The sequence below is a fragment of the Glycine max genome, chromosome 11 (assembly GCF_000004515.6).
Source record: "Glycine max cultivar Williams 82 chromosome 11, Glycine_max_v4.0, whole genome shotgun sequence".
Classification (NCBI taxonomy): Eukaryota; Viridiplantae; Streptophyta; class Magnoliopsida; order Fabales; family Fabaceae; genus Glycine; species Glycine max.
In genome coordinates this window covers 19,665,380-19,686,583 of record NC_038247.2, presented here as the reverse complement: position 1 = coordinate 19,686,583, position 21,204 = coordinate 19,665,380, and the positions used below count along the sequence as shown (strand labels likewise).

Genomic DNA, 21,204 nt, shown 5'->3' with positions numbered 1-21,204 from the left:
GTGCAATAACTTGCTGCTGACATGTATTTTGCTTCAACCATGGATAATGCATTTGATCCTTGCTTCTTGCATATCATTATGACTAAGTTGCCTCCTATCAAGTGACAACTTCCACTTGTACTTTTCCTTTCAACTTTATCACCAGCATAGTCCGCATTGCAATAGCTTGTGAGCCTGAAACTTTCTCTTCTTTTGAACAGAAGACCATGGTTAGAAGTCCCAATTAAATCTTTGAATACACGTTTAACTGAGGTTAAAAGAAATTCCCTTAGTTCCTTTTGGAATCTAGAACATAAACAAAAACTAAACATTATATCAAGCCTGGACGTAGTAAGGTAGAGCAGTAAGCCAATCATTGCTTTATAATGGTTCCCATCCACCTTCGTTGATTCCTCGTCTAGTCCAAGATGTGTAGTAGGATGCATAGGAGTTTTCATTTCTTTCGCATCACTCATGTTGAACTTCTTTTATATACTTGGTATGATGGATATATATGCCTTGTTGTGTTTGGTTTATTTGCAATCCTAGAAAGAACTTCAACTCACTCATCATGCTCATTTCGAACTCAGTCTATATTAACTTAGAAAAATATTCATAGAGCATTTTATTAGTGGCACCAAAGATGATGTCATCCATATATACTTGTATTAATATATATGAAATAGATTTGTGTCAACCTTTCCTCATTCAAAACATTTTCTAAAAGAAATGAACTTAGTTTTTCATACCAAGCTCTAGGAGTTTGTTTAAGTCCATATAATGCCTTGTTGAGTTTAAAACATGTTGAGGAAGAGTTTCACTTTCAAATCCAAAAGGTTGTTCAACATAAACTTCCTATTGGATTAAGCCATTTACAAATACACTTTTTACATCCATTTGATGCAATTTCATATTACTATAGGCCACAAATAAAAGTAAGATGTGTATTGCTTCTAAACGTGCAACAGGTGCAAAGGTTTCTGTGTAGTCTATACCTTCCTATTGTGAGTAACCTTTATCAACTAAGCTTGCCTTGTTTCTCACAACCTTACCATCTTCGTCCAGCTTGTTGTGAAATACCCATTTTGCTCCATTTTCCTTCTTTCCTTGTGGTATTTAGATGAGATTCCAGACATCATTCTTTTGAAACTGGTCAAGCTCTTCTTGCATCGCTTTCACCCAGTTGTCATCTTGCATTGCCTCGTCAATGTGTTTAGGCTCCATCTTAGAGATCAGTGCAGTGTATCCTTGTGTTTCTAATGACAATCTAGCTTGAACATGATCTATTGGATAACTTATGATTTGACTCTGTGGATGGTTTTGAGCTTCTTGTTGAGTGGACGCGAGTATTTCTATTTTCTTTCTGGATGAGATAGTAATTGTTGTGCTATCATCCAACTGTAAATCTGCAATGGACTTATTTAGCTATGATATATCTTTATCAGGCTTATCTTCATTAAATCTTATATGGATAACTTCTTCAACAAATAAGGTTCTAGAGTTGTACATTCTGAGTGCCTTTGAAGTTTCAGAATATCTAAGAAATATCCCACAGTAACTTTTTGAGTCAAATTTCCCCAAACTATCCGTTGTGTTAAGTATGAAACACTTGCACCTAAAAGGATGAAAATATGATATATTGGGTTTTCATCCATTCCATAATTCATAAAGAGTCTTTTTCAATATGGGTCTTATATAAATTATGTTCTGAATATAGCATGCAATATTCACTGCTTTAGCCCATAAGTGTTTAGGGGTTGAGTTATCATTTAGCGTGGTTCTAGCTATCTCTTGGAGAGATATATTCTTTCTTTTAGCCACTCCATTTTGTTGTGGAATTCTTAGTGTTGAGAAATTGTAAAGAATTCCATTTTCCTAACAGAACAGTTGGAACCTTTCATTTTCAAACTCACCCTCATGGTCACTTCTAATTCAAGTAATGCATATATACCTTTTGTTCGTTTTGAACTCATTTACAGAATTTAAAGAAGACATCAAAAGACTCAGCCTTATTGTTTAGGAATATAACCCATGTCCATCCAGAGTAGTCATCCACTATGACAAATCCATACCTCTTACCACTGGTGGATGAAGTTCTGGTAGGACCAAACAAATCAAGATGTAATAGCTGGAGAGGTCTAGAGGTGGAAACTATGTTTTTACTGGTAAAAAAGTCTTTAATTTGTTTTACCTTTTGACACACTAGACGACACACTCACCTTGTTGAAGGATACACTATATCCGATGTCACATAATTGACTTATGCTCAGTAGGTTATGATTAAGACCTTCGACAAAAAAAATCTTATCAATATAATGATAGAGATTAATACTAATCTTACCCATGCCAGTTATTCTGCCTTTTTATTTCCTCCAAAAGTGATTATTCCACCACGATAGGGAGTCAGACATTGGAACATAGACTTTTCTCTCCTCACGTGTCGTGAGCAGCCAAATCCTGCTATCAAGGATATTTGTAACATGAAAAATTCTTTTCTTAGGTATCCAAATCTCTTTGGGTCCTTTCGTGTAAGTCATGAAGGGGTTGAGTGAACCCATCTTAGGACAATCCTCGCATCTAGACGTCATATGTCCAATTTTTCTACAGAGATAGCATACAATTTTATCTTCATCATGAACATATGCCTTCCTCTTATATTCATTTCCAAATTTGTCAATAGAACTTCTACAATATCCTAACAACTTGTTAAGATTGTTTATTCCATTGACAAACTTGGATAATGTAGTCTTTAAGGTTATTATTTCCTCATGAAGTTTTACAGCATCTTGAGGTTGACCTTTAAGTTCTTGATGCTTCAAAAACCCATCTTTCATAAAACTTGTAGATTTCTTGTATTATTCACATTCCACCCAAAGATTGTGTTTACTCACTTTGAGTTCATCATAATCTTTGTGCGCTGGTGCACACTCTATCCAAAGATAATATCTTTCTTCTTTTTTATGATTGTGAAGTGCATTAAGCTCCTTCAAATCCTTTTGAAGATATTTTAGTTTGTTTTCCAACTCCTGAAATTCTTAAGAAGGGTAGCTTTTTCGCTTGCATTTGTCTCTATCTCAATGCATAACTTGGACTCTTTTTATTTAAGAGTTTCACAAGCTTTACATTCTTGAGCAAACTCGTCCAATGAACCATCTACTTTATCCTAAAGGGCTTTCTCAAGCTTTAAGTGGTCTTTGGATAGACTTTTGAAATATCTTCATAGGTTTTATAAGTTTTTGAGAGAATGGGTGAGTTAGATAAAAGTTCATGATAGGCTTTTAAAAGACATGGGGTCATCAAAATTTACCTGGTCGTCCTAGTCTGATTTGGATCCTTCAGAAGCTAAGTCTGCCATTAGGCATATGTTTCCTTCTTTATCATCTTCATCAGATGAGGTGTCGTCTAGATCTCCCCACATTCTCATATGCCCCTTCTTTTCTTTAGTATTAAAGAATTTTTTTTATCTTGACTTTTCTCCAGATCTGGACATTCTGACTTGAAGTGTCCAAGATTTTTGCACTCATAGCAAACTATGGAACTTTTGTCTTTGTCCTCCTTGTCCTAGGTCATTCTTCTTGAAGAGCTTCTCCATTTAAACCCACTTATGTTTCTCTGTATCTTGTGAATTTTGCGATAGATGAAGGTGAGATTATCCTCATTTGAGTCTTCTTCAGATCCATCGTTAAATGAGTCGTTGACCTTAAGCGCTTTGGAGGAGCTTCTCCGTACTTGTTCTCTGGATTATGGTTCTTTCTTGTTCTTCTGACTACCGAGAGTAAGAGATTTTTCTCTTTCAAGACCCTCATCTTGTTGGAGCTCCTGTTCATGAACCTTAGGGGTACCAATAAGTTCCTCATGAGACATTGACTCAAGATTCTTTAATGCTCTTAGCGTTGTTACTTGTGCTCTCCATTTCCTAGGTAGACTTCTTAGAATTTTGTTAGTGTGGTCATAATTATCATAAGTTCTACCTAAGGATCTTAGTTCGTTAAGAATGGTTTGTAAACATCTTAATATACATTGTATGTCTTTGTTTTCTTCAAAAGAGAGAAGTTCATAGTCACGGGTAAGGAGACTAAGTTTGTTCCCCTTTACCTTTCAGGTGCCCTCATATGTTATAGCTAAGGTGTCCCACATTTGTTTGGCACTCCTAAAGTCGTGTACCTTTGTGTACTCTTCTTCTGAAATAGCACACAACATCATGTTCCTGGCCTTGGAATTTAGCAAAAATTTGAGCTTTTGCTACTCTATCCACTGACTTTTGGGGATCTTGTTCAACTGGTCATTGCATGGTATGTAATCTTCTTTTTCCACCATATCCCATACATCTATATGAATGGATTCAAAATAGCCTATCATATGCTCCTTCAAGTAGTCGTATTATCCATTTGAATAGAGGTGGTTTGTTGGCAACAAATCTTTCTTCCATATCTTTGATATATATAGGAACTTTTCCTTAGTATTGTCATATACTCAACCCTTAAGGCCAAGCTCTGATACCAACTAAAACTGCAAGAAACACATTATAAGGGGAGAGGTTGAATAGTGTGTATCAAAGATAAAAACTTTTTGCAATAACAAGAATAGTATGTATAATATAGAGATAAGCATTGGTTGTCCGCTGAGAGTCAACAAACTATGTGGTGAAGAACAAAGTAGTCGTCCAGTGACAAATAAGAGGTTCTTAAAATTGTTTTTCAAATAGGCACTTGGTGTAAAGTGATGTTAGAAAATGTAATAAGAATACTCAACAAAATAAATGGAGACAACGCCATGTTCTTTTTGACCTTTGTGAAAGCGCCATGTGCTTTTTCAAAGGGCTGTTTTCTCACATATAGAAATTGTTCGACATGTCAAGCTATAAATGACGAGGATTTATATAAAGTAGAGATAGCGCCATGTGCTTTTTGACCTTTGTGAAAGCAACCTTTCGGGGGATATTCCTTGGAGATTTTCTAGTCTTCTCTATGTGGTCTTTTTTTTTAATTCAAATGTTAGTTATTCAAATGTAATAGAGGCAAATGAAATTTGAATGAAATAGTACATGTGCATTTCCCTTTTTTTCAATTTGTTTTGGTTTTTAAACTCGATCTAGAAATTCTCAGGTAGAAATCCAAATCTTATTTTAAGTCAAAATTTCACACATTTCAATTTTACAAAAATAAAAAATCAAAAACAAAATTCAAATATTTTAAATTTTATAAAAATAAAAAACATATCTTAGCATAGTAACAATTTCAGTTTTCCAGGGAATGAATACCTTGAGGTATCCATTTTGTTGTAAAAAATGTTCTTGGGGAACATGCATCCATAATCAAATGGTGTGACCTGTAAATTTGACCCAAAATGCAAGAAGACTAGATATATTTTCGTTACATTAGTTATTTTCTTAATTGATACAATAAATGTAAATGCAATATTTTATTTCTTTACATGTATTAATTAGGTTTAAATATAATATATATTGTGTATATAAAACATGGTACATACCACTGCTAATTTTTTTTACAACTATCATATAAAAATTGATGTCGTAAGTAAAACAATGATATTTGTATAAATAATTATTTCTTTTAAAGACGGTTTTCTTAAAAATTGTCTTTAAAAATACTTTACGACATCGATTTTTAAAGAATCGACGTTAAAAATAAGATTTTAAAAATCATCTTCGAAAAAATGTGTTTTTCCACTCTCTAAGGTGACACGTTTTAATTGTGTTTTTCCACTACGATTTGAATTTAAATTGTAATTGATCCAAATCCTTGTATATTTTCTCCTTTTTTATTTGTGATTCTGTTTTGATATTTTGTTCTCAATAATAATGGAGAGATGATAGAGAGAATCATGTATTTATTCATTGTCTCATATCAATGAAAGCTATCAAATACCATTTTCTTAATATGGTATGAGAGCCAACTCCAATTGCCTATCTTCTTTAGGAATTGGAGATTAGCTTCTGAGTACGAAAAGGGAGAATAAGTCAAATAAATCAGATTTTGCTCTACATATGTAAGATATGTCTTTAATCTTTACACCTGAGCATCTTGATGGTACAAGTTATCCAAAATGGCACCCAAAAGGAAAAAAGGTGGAGTCTCCCAAGGAAAACTCCACCATTGCTACTGGATTTGTTGCTAAGTCAAGTACTTTTCAACCAATTTGTGGTTTTTCTGTTGTTACTAAGGGTAGTGATTGGATAATTGATACATGTGCAACAAACCATATGACTTGTGATAGAAATATGTTTACACAATTTTGCTCTAATAGTTATATTTTAGTCATTATAAACGCTAATGGTGTTTCTTCCCCAATTATGGGTAGTGGTACAATATTCATTTCTATCTTGTTATCCATTTCTAATGTGCATTTTGTTCCTTATCTCAATTGCAATCTTCTCTCTGTTAGTCAATCAACCAAGTCTCATAATTGTGTTTTCTTGTTCTTTCCCACATATTGTACTCTACAGAATATACATACAAAGGAGAAGATTGGCAATGGTAAAAGAAGTGAAGGATTATACTATCTTGAAGGTAATTCTCAATATACCAAAGCAAAAGCACTAACTCACTCTATAAGTGATGAAACACAAACTAAGAATAAACGAGATATTTGGAAATGGCATAAGCGATTAGGACATCCCTCTTTTAGCTACCTTAAGAGATTAATTCCTTCATTGTTTAAATATTGTAACACATCTGATTTTAAATGTGAAACTTGTGTAATGGAAAAAGGTCATCACACTACTTTTCCTATAAATAAGAATAGAGCTAATGCTCATTTCTCTATTATTCACTCTGATGTTTGGAGACCTGCCCCTCTTCCCACACATAATGGAATGTGATGGTTTGTGACATTTGTGGATGACTGTACAAGAATGACTTGGTTATACCTTCTTAAACACAAAAATGATGTGTGTAATGTTTTTCAAGTTTTTCACAAAATGATAAGCACACAATTTAATACTCCAATAAAGATAGACAGGCCTGATAATGGTGGGGAATACTACAAAAATGAGTTAAAAAAATTTATGAAATCTATTGGTATTCTTCATCAAACATCATGTCTTGATTCCCCTCAGCAAAATGAAGTAGCTAGGAGGAAAAATAGACATCTTTTGGAGGTTACTAGATCACTATTGATTGGAGGTAATATTCCTTCTTACTTATGGGGTGAAACTTTAGGCTCTGCAGTTTATCTTATTAATAGAGTTCCCTCGAGTGTGTTAAATTTTAAGAGACCTCTTGATGCCCTTTCTCATCATTTCATCCTTAACTTTTGTCAATCACTTACCACCCCATATTTTTGGTTGTATCATATATATGCATTTGCATCCTCACCAACGAACAAAATTAGAATCTAGACCAATGAAATGTGTTTTTGTGGGATACAACACCACTCAAAAAGGATATAAGGCCTATCATCCATCTACAAAAAGATTTTTTGCATCAATGGATGTTATATTTCATGAGCATAAAATGTTTTTTCCCTTGAAAACATTTCATTCTTCACCTCAAAGGGGGTGTGATTTGGAGGTGCAGAATCATGATAGACTTGACCAAAGATATCAGGTTATTTGATGTTATGCCAACAACAACAGAGGATGGAATTCAATATAATGGAGATGAGAACATGGAAGATCAAATTCAAAATAATGCAAATGAGAATATGGTCAAATATGATAGTATAATCTCTTCTTCAACCTCAAATTCATTGTTGATCCAACCCGAAAATAATTTTGTAGAGGTATCACCTGAAACTCTTACTCCTTTTCATTTTGTTGCTAATACACAAAACTATATTTCCACTGATATACAATGCAATGTATCTTCTACCCCAAATTTTGACCCTATAGTGAGCCCTTACACTCTTCCACCTCGTACTAATAGAAGACAACCCCCAGTTAAATATGAACCCATTCTTAATTGTAAGGTCAAATACTCCATAAACAATTACGTGTCATATGAAAATTTGTCCAAATCATATGTCAATTTTGTATCTCAATTATCTACTGGCTTTACTCCTAGTAGTTTGCAGGAAGCTCTAGCAGATTCTAGGTGGATCCAGGCAATGAAAACAGAAATGGAAGCATTGGAGAAAAATGCTACTTGGGAACTTGTAGCCTTACCTGATGGAAAAAGTACAGTTGGTTGTAGATGGGTGTTTACTGTTAAACATAAAGCTGATGGAAGTGTAGAGAGATATAAAGCATGGCTAGTTGCAAAGGGTTACACTCAATCCTTTAGGGTTGATTACCAAGAAACCTTTGCACCGGTTGCAAAGCTCAATACAATGAGGGTGTTATTATCACTAGCAACAAATCAAGATTGGCCACTTCTTCAATTCGATGTAAAAAATGCCTTTTTACATGGAGATTTAATGGAAGAAATTTATATGGATCCTTCTTCTGGTATACCAAAGTCCTCAAATATTCTTTTGGTGTGTAAGCTTAAAAATGCCTTATATGGATTGAAACAATCACCAAGAGCTTGGTTTGGAAGATTTACAAAGTCTATGAAGTTTTTCAGTTACACACAAAGTAATTCGGATCACACCTTGTTTCTCAAGCATAATCAAAGTAAAATCACTGCATTGATAATATATGTTGATGATATGATTGTGACCAGAAATGATCCTGATGAAATTTTAAGCTTACAGAGACATTGGGCTTCTGAATTTGACATGAAATAGCTTGGAGATCTCAAATATTTTTTAGGGATCGAAGTTGAGGAGTCCAAGCATGGTATCTTCCTTTCTCAAAGAAAGTATGTTTTAGACTTGTTAGTTGAAACAAGAATGCTTGGGTGTAAATCAATTGATACTCCCATAGAACAAAACCACAAGAATTGTGCTGATGCAACCAGTGCAAGTAGAGGAACATATCAAAGACTAGTGGGAAAGCTAATTCACTTGTCTCATACTAGATCAGATATAGCATATGTAGTCAATGTCGTGAGCCAATTTATGCATGACCTAAAAAAACCGCATATGGATGTTGTTAAACAAATATTAAGGTACTTAAAATCTGCACCAGAAAAAGGTTTGTTATTCTCAAATCATGGTCACCTCAAAGTTAAGGGTTATACTGATGCTGATTGGGCTAGATCAGTAGATGACAGAAGGTCTACTGCTGGCTACTTCACTTTTGTGGGAGGAAATCTTGTAACTTGGAGAAGTAAAAAGCAACAAGTAGTTTCTAGATCAAGTGCTAAAGCGGAGTTTAGAGGGATGCTAGTTGGAATACATGAACTGTGATGGATTAGAAGTGTCTTCAAGGATATTGGTTATGAACAAAAGGACACAATAAATTTTTAGTGTGATAATAAATCAGCCATAGAGATTGCTAACTACCCCATCCAACATGATCATACAAAACATGTGGAAATTGACAGTCATTTCATCAAAGAGAATATTAAAGATGGTGTTATTGCCTTTCCTTTTGTAAAATCAGAACAACAACTTGTTGATATGTTGACCAAGGCAGTAGCATTCAAGACCCTTAGTAGTTCTCTTGAAAAGTTTGAAATGTGTGACATTCATACACCAACTAGAAAGAGGGGGTGTTAGAATCCATTAATTGTAGGGATTAGCTATGATTTGAATTTAAATTGTCATTGATCCAAATCCCTATATATTTTCTCCTTTTTTATTTGTGATTCTGTTTTGATATTTTGTCCTCAATAATCATGGAGAGATGGTAGAGAGGATTATGTATTTATTCACTGTCTCATATCAATGAGAACAACCAGATACCATTTTCTTAATAATTAGGATTTATACCAACACACCAATAAATAATACTTGTGTTCTCTCTCTCCCTTTGTCTCCACCATATCCTTCCCTCTGTCTTCTCCAAGCGCTACGTCACAATGTCCCCCAACAAGGCCTCCATCGTCGCCCCCCAGATTGAGGATGAGGCCTTCTTTGTTGTCGATAAATCCACCGCCTCCAACAATGACGGGATCGTGATTGTGTGTGTGTCATTGTTCTCACTTTAGTTTCAGCACCATAGAGATTTATGTGTGCTTTCTCAACCTTCAAATCTAGAATCATCGATGAACAACTTCACGGTGAAGTACATCCCCTTGAACGTCGGCTTTGACTCGCCGGAATCCTACTAGCTAGACGAAATTGTGTACCGAAGTCATTCCGACTGGCTTCTTAATGTGCAGCACGACATGGAGGTCTTAGGGAGTTTCGACTTACACATGGGGAAGATGACATGGATGTACGGGTCCAACGTGTGGAACAAGAAGGTATGGGTCCTACCTGAAATTGACCTAGACTACATCGTTTCCACCTTCGAAGGAAACTCAAACCTCTTCTGGGCGGAATTATTCGAGAAACTATTATAGGAATGAATAATTTTTGGGTAAAGCACTACAGAATCAGCCACATCGAAAACTTTAAGGATCTCGACACTATTTGTCCTACCACACCATCTCTAGTCAGGCTAAGCCCCATCACCCTTGTTTGCCACCTTGATGTGGTTGTCTGCCTCCCTTTGCCTATGTTCTGCTTTTGCATTGTTTGATGTGATTTGGCATGTTCTTTGTAGTACCATCATGAGATTTGAGTTATTTTCTGTCGGCTTAGGCTATTTTTTGAGATTTCTATTGTGGTTATCTCTAGTTTTTTGTGCATTGGGCTTTGTTTGGTCTTCTAGTTGTGGTTATGGTGTGTTAGTCATCTTTGCCATTCCCACTAATGAATCATACTAGCATGCAACAACAACTTTTCCCATTAATGATGAAGTTTCCTTTTAAGCTACAATTTATGGGAACCACTTCATAATTATGTTATTTTCTATTTTGTAGAATATTTTTTTGTAATAAGGTAAAAGCTTAGTAAGCTTAGCTTGGGGGCCTGGTGGAAGATCTAGTAAATATTTCATAATGTCATGTTGTATCTCAGAATCATTTTGAGTATCTTAGATGCTCTTGACACTAAGATTCAAAATTTTTAATTGTTTGGTTGTTATCTGTTAGTCGCCTTATACAACTAATTTTTTGTATAGAAATCATTTTCCAAAACTTGTATAGTTCCCCAATTTATGGTTATTTTGGAATAATCTTGTTTTATGGTTAAGTTCGTCCCCAGAACATTTCCATTGGATTTAATGATGAAATCTATGCATTTTCAGGTGAAAAAGAGGCTAAGTTTTGAAGTGCAAAAAGTGGCAGTTGGGCTAAGCGCGCATCCACCGCTAAGCGCAGCTTCAACGCGCTTAGCACGAAGGAGAATCTGGCAAAGCATCAGCATCAAGGCCGCACACTAAGCGCAGCAGGTGTCTTCAGCCAAGCTCAGCGCAAGACTGGCGCTAAGCTCAAACCCACTTACTCGCGCTAAGCGCGAGGGTGGCGCTACGCACAACATCGCAATTTCAAAGCCTATTTAAAGCTTGTTCTGTGCAGAATTAAGGTATACACTTTGGACATTCTTTTTGCTCAGACTTGTGCACACTATTCCAGAGTGCCTATTTCGGGAAAAGAGCCCTAAAAGCAGCTTATGCATTGAAGCCTAGGTTTTGTAAATTGAGAGAAATTAGTGAGTTGGAGAGTGAGTGTGAGATGCTGAGAAGAGGAGGAGGAATCCCCCTTCTTGTGTAAGGAACTATCATTCTCTGTTTTTAATCTCATTTATTGTTAGGGTTTCTTTGTAATGGCTGGCTAAACACCCTAGTTGGGGATTTCTAATGAATAACTGATGTAAATACTTAATATCTAATTGATTATGTTTTCTGTGTTCAATGCTTCCTTCAATGCTTAATGTTTGTCTGCTTTTGATCTGATCATCCATTTGTGTGCATAGTTAGGTGACTTTAGCATTGGAAAATGTACTATTTGCCTTAGAACTTGATTGAAGCAGGATCGAAACTTAGTCTTACAAGAGGGATTTGCGGATTAAGTTTTGGTTTGAATTATGTTGTTACAATAATGTTGTTTAGTCTAGGTCTAGTCTTACAAGAGGTATCTACGGATGAAGATTAGGCTAAATTAGGCTAAACTTTCGTAAGTTGCTTGAGCTGAGTCTAGTCTTACAAGAGGGATCTACAGACGAAACTCAGTTTAAGTTAGTCTAAACCTAAGAGGGTCGTCTAAATTGGGCCTAGTCCAACAAAAGGGATCTGAGGACGAAGCTTGGATTGATTCGTTCTAACGAGGGATCAAGGTTTAGTAATTTAGGCTACAACATAGAACACAAGAGCATGATTGATTAGAGAAATATATTTATATGCATCAGCTTGTTTGTTAGAAAGACCCAACATTTCTACCTACTGCTGTAACTTTTACTTACCTTGCATTCTATAGTTTTTGGCATAAAGGTTTTGTTTAAATTCTATTTAAAATTATCAATCATACATGTTCTTTCAACAATGCTTCATTTCTGAACTTAACTCAGGCTAACATTAGTTCCCTATGTTTGATACTTGGATTCATCCGTTTTAATTTTTAAATACTTGACGATCCGGTGCGCTTTCTGGTAAACCCCCATTGAAATTATCTTGAAACATAATAGAGCAAAAAGTAACTGCAATGGGGAGTCAACAAAATATTTATGTTAAGAGGAATGTGCACTAGTGGAACTTGATTGATATTTGGTATTGTTAGAATTATGTTTTTCTTTTTATTGGTTTGGGTGCCTTCTGAATTACATCTCATTCAGTTTTGATGTATTAACATAGTGGGTGGCTATGTGTGTTATGGTCAATCATAATTTCCCTTTGCATATTATGCACATGTCTTTTCCAACATTGGTTTTAATATTGTTTCCATTTTGCAATAGGTGGTGAGTGAGCACACTAGAACTACTATAACATGTTTGAATTTATTGTTTTTTATCTTCATTTGGTCTAGTTGAATAGGTGGTGAGTGAGCACACTAGAACTACTACAAGCTATTACTAAGATTGTTCTATTTTACTGTGGCTTTTCTCTCTCTCTCTCTTGCTTTGTTGGTGGGTGATGGCTTTGGTATTACATCAGGTTGGGGATCCAAATAATAAGGCAACATCTAATGTTGACTTTCACTTGTCCAACCTTTTGTTTAACCACTGTTATGAATTTGGGTCAGCTCAAGGTGATTATCCTAGAGTTTAAGGCCTAGGAACCTCTTAAGAAAAAGGTGAAGGAAGGAAAGACTTGCATTATTTTTCTGCTTGATTTTCATTACATGATTCATTCATATATAAGCACCAAAATATGAAAAGTTGTTAACTAAATTCTAACAAATTGTACTAACAGAGTTTAGCAAATAACAGAAAGAAACATATACAATAGACAACATATGCTCTTTTGGCCAATTAAGTTCTGTCAGCTCAGCACTCCTGGTCAGAATTGGTTATATGAAATCTTTCAAATAATGAGGTTTGATGATTCTCCTTTTGGGTCTCTGATTTGTGCTTGTGTCCCTTGTGTCTGCTTGCTGCATCTCTGTTTCAGTGTTAATTGCTTGTTGTGCCTAGTGTTGTTGCTTTCTTCCTTTCATAACATCCCTTGGCCTATCAAAAATACCTTGTCCTCAAGGTGTTGTGACCTCAAATCCAAACCTCAAAACAACTTGGTGACACAGTTCAAAAACAAAAAAATTGCTAAAGCACAAGGTGGGTTTAGAAAAAAAAAATAACACATGAGTGCAATTTGGGCCTTGGTGATTTGGGCTTGCTGTGGGAAAGATGTAGGTGTAGAAAAAAAGAAACGTGAGTTTTGCAGTAACACAAAGGTCATGCACAAGAGATAGGGGGTTCGAAACCCTTGTTTCAACTTCATGGTGGTCGTGTGTGGTAACACTATGATCAAGCACATTGCGAAGGGAAACGACAATGATAGCTAGGGTGGTGGAAGAAGACATGCAGTGGTTGTGTGTGCCGACATCGATTTCGACTCCATCAGCTGCAAGTGACGCCACTGTGGAATGACTACACCACGGTCATTCATGTACCAGAGGACTACAGAATCCAATCGAACCCTATTTCTACCCATGTCCTCTAGGATCCCAAGGACTGTTCTAGCTAAGCTCACCTGGTTCCGCAGCCTTCCCTAGATATGCTTCTGCAATTTCCTTCATCTTGGTGACAACAAAGGCATTAATGTGGCTAGGGAAATATTGTTGCCCATTGGCCACCACCCACACATCACCATTTGGAGCCTTATCAATGTTGAATGGAACTATTTTCATCTCCTTTTGTGTTTGAGCATCATCAAAGCGCCTACCAATCAGCCACTTGGTATCAAGGAGAGTGTTGGGTGGGTTAGGGACAACTTGAGGCTTGGATGGGGTACCTGCAAGCAGCTCCATCACACAAAAAAGACAAGTTCCTCTACAGCATGATGAGGGACTTTCTCGTTGGCGACACCTCCATATTTGATGTTTGGCTGAGGAACCATGCCGATGGCGGTTTTCTCGGATGAGGAGGTCGAAGAAGGTTTTAGCACATTGGAAAACTGATATTAGATTTCAAGAAGGGTCAGCCTCTGAAGAATTCATCTAGTTTGGTAGACATGGAGTTTTGAGTAACGATGAAGTGGAGTTGGTCAAAGGTGAGTTCCGTAATGGAAGTTTCGATGCGGTCCATAGTCGACATGGAAGAAGCGAAGGCAGCCATTGATGCTCTCAATGAAAGCACCAAATTGTTATGAGCTGGGGTCAGCTCAAGGTGATTATCCTAGAGTTCAAGGCCTAGGAACCTCCTAAGAAAAAGGTGAAAGAAGGAAAAACTTGTATTATTTTTCTGCTTGATTTCCATTACATGATTCATTCATATATAAGCACCAAAATATGGAAAGTTGTTAACTAAATTCTAACAAATTGTACTAACAGCACTACCATAATTTAGCAAATAATAGAAAGAAACATATATGGCAGACAACATATGTTCCTTTGGCCAATTAAGTTTTGTCAGCTCAACACTCCTGGTCAAAATTGACTATACGAAATCTTTCAAATGCTGAGGTTTGATGATTCTCCTTTTGGGCTTCTGTTTTTTGCTTGTGTCCTTTGTGTCTGCTTATTGCATCTCTGTTTCAATGTTAATTGCTTGTTGTGCCTATTGTTGTTGCTCTTTTCCTTTCATAACAACCACCCAAACATGAAGGTATGAACATTTATTAACCTTTTTACTTTTAGTTCTACAAGTATCTATAATTGATTTTTGAACCAATATTTGAAGTTTATCTATGAATTGATAGATTGATATATACTTGAAGGAACATTACAAGTTGAAAAGCTATCGTGTCTGCTATGATTTCTTTCTTTCTTTCTGTTGAGATGTCTGTTATGATTTCATTTTCCTTCTTTTTAGGAGATATGACTATGTCTAATTTGGGGTTCCTTTGTATTTGGCAATTACATTACATACATACTACATTCTTGACATTAAGGCTCTTATTTACCTCGTAATTTGTTTTAGGCACTAATGACTTTGCTTCTTGCTAATTTATGCTTTTTCATTACAAGTTGTGGTTATTGACGAGGTGGATTCTTTTCTCTTTCACCCTTGTTTAGGACCACGTTCACAGTACCATGATGTATGTCATAAATTATTCTCCTCATTGTTTTCCTTGATCACTACAAATAAAATGCACTATTTTTTTCTCTCCTTGTTTCAAGAATAAAGACAATATTTTGTATTTTAAGAATAGAGCATTTCCCTTTGTCTCAAGTAATGAAGCTGATGACATTGTTGACATTCAAACATGTTATGGAGGGAGTAGCACTACGCAAGCTCCACCAGAAGCATATTGTAGGGCCCACCACTACCGCCCCACTATAGCCTTGTCTGCCATTTGCTTGTAATTCTATTAGGATATGTTAGAACAGAATTGCAAATTCTGTTATTTCAATTATCAGTATAAATATAACAGTAGTGTAATAAATCAAATATGAATGAAAATTTCCTTGAGTTTTCCCTTCTTGTCTTTGGAGGTACTGGTCCTCGTACAACTTTTTTTCCATCATGTAAGAAAACTCCAGTACTTTTCCAATTGGTAAATAGTTGCTTACTTCTATCATCTGCTTACTATATATGAATGTAGGTTGGACTCATGAACACTCATGATGAGGACACTCGCCAGTTTTTCAAGAACTCTTAAGTACGAGTGCTTCTTTGCCCATGAGCTGGTGGAAAAGGACATAGTTGGGTCAAAACGCAGGTATTAGAAATACTATAGTTAAAAGAATAAAGTTAAATAATCTTTATCTTCAAGTTTTATTCTTTTTATGTACACTTTTTGTAAAAAAAAAAAAAACAGATGGGCACTACTAAAAAAAAGCCTTTCTACATCGATCAATTAATATCGATTATTGCAAAAACCGATGTTAACGAAAGCGCGGTGGTATTTTTGTAAATAAATGGAGTTACTTAACATCGGTTTTATAAAAACCGATGTTAACTACTTAATGTTAACATCAGTTATTTAAATAACCGATGTTAACATGAGGTTAAGATGAATATGTTAACATCGGTTTTGTAAAAACCATTGTTAACTTCATAGTGTTAACATCGGTTTTGACAAAACCGATGTTAAGGAGTTGAACTGAACATCGGTTTTTTGAGAAACCGATGTTACCTTGTTGAAGTTAACATCGGTTTTTACAAAACCGATGTTAACAGATTCATCCTAACATCAGTTATCCTTAAAAAACCGATGTTGATGTTGTTATGTTAATAAGTTAAAACGTGTTGAAATTTCACAACTCGCGCTTTCGAAAACCCTTCTGCATTCTTGATTCTCTTTCTCCTCCCACCTGAAATCTGCCAGAAACTGCTCGGTCGACACCCACATTGCCCCACATTCATTTTGATACTGTCGAAAACCGCTGGCTGGAACCCACAGAACCTCCTATCGAAGAAAAGTCGAAGAAAACCCTACACTGCTGTTGGAACTGTGTGGGTCGAAAAAACCCTACACTGCTCTTGGAACAGTCGTGGGTGCTCAAAGCTCAAAGCTTTCTACGCTGCCAGTTAACAAGGTATGAGCTCTACCTTAGTTTGTTGCTCTTCTTAGTAAGTTCTTAATCAGTGCGGTGGCATTGTCCGAAGGTTCTTATCAAATTATTGGGTCATTTTGTCCACTTGGCTAACCATATAAAAGTATCAATAAGAATGGTAATGTGGGGTTTCATTTTGTTGTGGTAGTTGATTGTGCTTTTTCTGGTTTTCAAGCTTGACGAGAGTTACACGCCGAGCAAAGTTTCCATCCGTGCCGATGATGGTTTTCACAACTTGAAGGTAAATTTTTATTTTATTGGTTTGGGTTTGATTGGGATGATTATGCTTAATTATTTGGTGTTGAATTTGGGAACATTTTTAGGAGATTAAGACCGTGGAACTCGTGAAGGCAACTGGGTGGGTTTATTTATCCTTGTCTGGAGCTGATCCTAGGTAAGTACAGTGTTCTTTCTGTATCTAGTTTTTGTTGGTTTAAGTTTGTATCCAGTTATTGTTGTTTGGAGGCCTGGATTTTTTTTTCAACGAAATTTTGTGTGCATGTTTTGGTAGATTTCTGGCATAGAGTAAAAATTAAAAGAATGGTATGTAAGGAATTAAACAACAAAAACAAATATTGATCTTAGAAGAGTTTGCTGGCGAATTCATGTATCTCTCTCCCTTCAATACGACATGAAGCAGATTTTGTGGCAAGTTCTCTCAATTGTGACACACTTCTTCCGAATTGCAAAGCCATATTCATTTCAATTAGCTCTTCATTTTCTCTTTTGTCCAAGTCTTTCTCTTCAATTGCGGCTTCAATTGTCTCCTCCAATACCCGAAAAAATCCACCACAGGTTCTGTACATTTCAAACACCATGCCAACTTGCCCTCCATGCTCAAAAGCATTAACCACCGTGGCCAACGCCCCAGCAAGGGCAGGAACTAATCCATCTCCTGAAAACACAAACCCTAGTGCAGCAATTCCTGTGAGCAAAGGTGCTGAAACAGCAAAACCCTTGTTTATCTTCAGTGCAATATTCCCTAACCTCTCATAGTCTTCCATGTCTTTTCTCTTGAACACTTCAATAACCTCCCTCATTTCCTCTTCCAACTCCACATTCCATCCATTATTATTGTTGTTCTTAATCTCCATTATCTTGTCTTTGTCGTTGCTCGATAATCTACTTTCTGGCCACCATCTAGCTGCTTCAAACTTTGCTGGAAACTTTTCGAGCATTGCACCACCCAACAAGGGGAGTGGATAAGCCTTGTCTAGAGCCAAAACCTTCTCTATTGCATCCCTCACATCTCCTTCACTTGGATTTCCAATGGCGATTTCTGTTTGGATCTGTGTCTGAAGCTGCTTAAACAGTCTTGCAGCGTTCCTTTGTTCCTCAGCAAGTTGTGAGGGTTGGATTTTGTTGGTAGCAAGTAGCATCCCCGTGGCTGCAGAAAACAAAAGTGCTAATGATAGTTTAAGAGCCAAAATTGGTGCACCATCATAACTACCTGCAACACCAGCCATGGTTGAAGCCGCAAGTGTTAGCATGTTGATGGAGTTTAGTAGGAGCATTTCTCACCCCTGCCCATCTTCCAGCAGAATTGTTTAGAGACAGCAGTTATACTATTGTCTTGATTAAGTGCCTTTAGGTCAGCCCACCAGGTTGAGAAATGTTGTTTGTGAGACCCCTGATCCAATCCTCTCCACCCCTTATATTTAGAGATCAAAATCCTATTCCACAGCTGGTGTGGTTGGTGAAACATGAACCATTTCCACTTGATTAGTAAAGAATTATTTAAAATTATCAAATCTTTGACCCCCAAGCCTCGTACATCTCTAGAAGCAAAGCATTGTGTCCAAGATACCCATGCAATCTTCTTCTCTTCTAGTTTACCTCCCCACAAAAATTGTCTTTGAATGGAAGATAACCTATTAATGATTGTTTTAGGGGCCCTGAAAAAAGATAAGTTAAACAAAGGTAGTGCTGTTAAGACAGCCTTAATAAAAGTGAGTCTGCCAGCCATGGATATGTTTCTCTTATTCCACCTATTCATCCTATCTTCAAATTTCCTAATTACAGGATCCCACACCACCCTTCTTTTGGGATTGACAGCAATTGGAATTCCTAAATAACAGAAAGGAAATTGAAGCAAAGCACAGTTAAGATAGTTTGCAGCATGAAGACACCACTCCTCAGATTGACCAACAGCTCCAAATTTGCTCTTAGCAAAATTAATTCTCAATCCAGAAACCAGCTCAAAACTCCTGAGAATAACCTTCACAATTTTGACATTTGCCATAGATGCTTCTCTGAAAAATATCGTTTCTTTTTAACGGCCAAAGATAATATTATATATATGATAAACATAGTACCAGAGGTACTACAGTAAGGTACAGGGGATAACATCCCCTAAACAGATAAGAATGTAACCAACAAGCCACCAAAGAACAACATTGCCCAGCCCTACAAATCACACACTAGATAAAAGACAAAGACATATTTGAGGACCATTGGTGAAAAGGAACAGTGAAATCCTTTTCCCATCCCCTCAACAAAGACCAAGTGAGAAAGATTGCTTTGTCCACCAATTTAGAGATGTCAAAAGGCTGATTATTAAAAATCATGTCATTTCTGAGATTCCATATGGATCTTGTAGTTGCTATCCACCATATCTTCCTCCTTCCGTTAGAATTCCTTGATCCAGCCAATGAGTAGTGTTGAAGAAAGTTGTCCATAGGCTTACTGTGCAGAACTCTATCTTCCTTCACCCATGAGTTGAATTCCCACCACAAAGGCATAACTTTATGACAAGTGAAAAATAGATGGGAAGCAGATTCGACTTGGCTTTGGCAGAAGGGGCAAAGGTCATTTTGAAGGAGAATCTGCCTCCTGATTAGGTTTTCCTTAGAAGGAAGCCTATCCCAGAGTAATCTCCAAGCAAAGGATAAAGCTGTAGGGGGATTTTGACTTCCCATAGCTGTCTGAAGCCACTATTTGGCTGATATAATAGCTGATCAGATCTGATACAATTATAAGCAGAATTTGTAGAGAAGATCCCCATTGGTTCAGCTCCCCACACCCAAGAATCCATCAAGGCTGCATTAGTACTTATTGTTGCAGTCTGGTCAATAAAAGCTGAAGCTCCCCCCTAATTCATTATCAAAAAGATTTCTTCTCCAGGAGAATTTCCACTCCCAGCCAGTTTCTCCAAAAATCCCCATGCTTGCCATTGTCTGTAGTTTTTGAGATGATATTTGATATAATTCTGGGTATTTGTCTCTAAGAATAGTTCCATCTCCCACCTATGAATCTTCCCAAAATAAAATTTGATCACCACTGCCCAGTTTCCAGAGAAATTGCTTATTGACAACAGCCATACTACTGTGTTGAATAATTGATCTTAAATCAGAGCACCAAGAGGAAAATTCTGCTTTGGAGGACCCTTTTCCAAGCCTCTCCAACCCCTGTACTTTGAAGTGAGGATTCTGCTCCATAGATGATCTGGTTGCTGGAACATCAACCATTTCCAATTGATGAGAAGAGCTCTATTAAAAGCCTTGATATCTTTAATTCCCAGCCCTCCCTTTTCTGTAGGAGCACACACTTGCTGCCATGAGATCAAAGCTATCTTTTTTCCTTCTAAGTTTCCACCCCAAAGAAATTGTCTTTGGATAGTAGTGAGCCTCTTGATGACTGCTGAAGGGGCCCTGAAAAAAGACATATAAAACAAGGGCAAAGCTGTCAAGACAACATTGATTAAGGTAGTTCTGCTAGCCATAGAGATGCTTCTGTGGTTCCATTTGTTCAATTTGGCTTCAAATTTTCTTATTATAGGCTCCCACACCACCTTCCTTCTAGGGTTAACACCTATAGGCATCCCTAGGTACATGAATGGGAGCTGCAAGGGGCCACAATGCAAGTAGTCAGCAGCAAGACTGCACCATTCCTCAGGTTTGCCAATCGCACCGAATTGGCTCTTAGCAAAATTAATTCTAAGGCCAGATACCATCTCAAAACTTCTAAGAATAGCTTTAATAGCTATGACATTATCCATAGTTGGTTCCCCAAAGAAGATAGTGTCATTAGCAAATTGAAGGATGTTGACTGGAACCCTTTTCTTGCCTACCATAAAGCTGTTGTAGTAATTTTTTGGCACAGCTTCCCTCATCATACCTGTCAATCCTTCAGCAACCAAGTCAAACAAAAAAGGGGCCAATGGGTCTCCTTGTCTTAAGCCTCTTTGAGGTTTTAATTCTTCAGTTGGGCTTCCATTTACTAGAACAGATATGGATGCTGA

General features: G+C 36.7%; 2 protein-coding genes across 2 annotated transcripts; both read right to left on the bottom strand.

Moving 5' to 3' along the window:
• Positions 1-17,545: 17,545 nt before the first annotated feature.
• Positions 17,546-18,478, bottom strand: LOC100777585 (probable F-box protein At4g22030). Its single transcript, XM_003539258.1, has one exon. The coding sequence runs from the start codon at positions 18,476-18,478 to the stop codon at positions 17,546-17,548; it is 933 nt and encodes a 310-aa protein (XP_003539306.1).
• Positions 18,479-19,384: 906 nt separating this feature from the next.
• On the bottom strand, positions 19,385-19,882 carry LOC102668911 (uncharacterized). Its single transcript, XM_006591610.1, has one exon. It carries the CDS (start codon positions 19,880-19,882, stop codon positions 19,385-19,387), a length of 498 nt encoding a protein of 165 aa, XP_006591673.1.
• Between the last annotated feature and the right edge of the window lie 1,322 nt (positions 19,883-21,204).

What these genes read in the sequence shown, in the direction of transcription:
- LOC100777585 (XM_003539258.1), bottom strand. Translation starts at nt 18,478, where the DNA reads ATGCTCCTACTAAACTCCATCAACATGCTAACACTTGCGGCTTCAACC.
- LOC102668911 (XM_006591610.1), bottom strand. Translation starts at nt 19,882, where the DNA reads ATGGGAAGTCAAAATCCCCCTACAGCTTTATCCTTTGCTTGGAGATTA.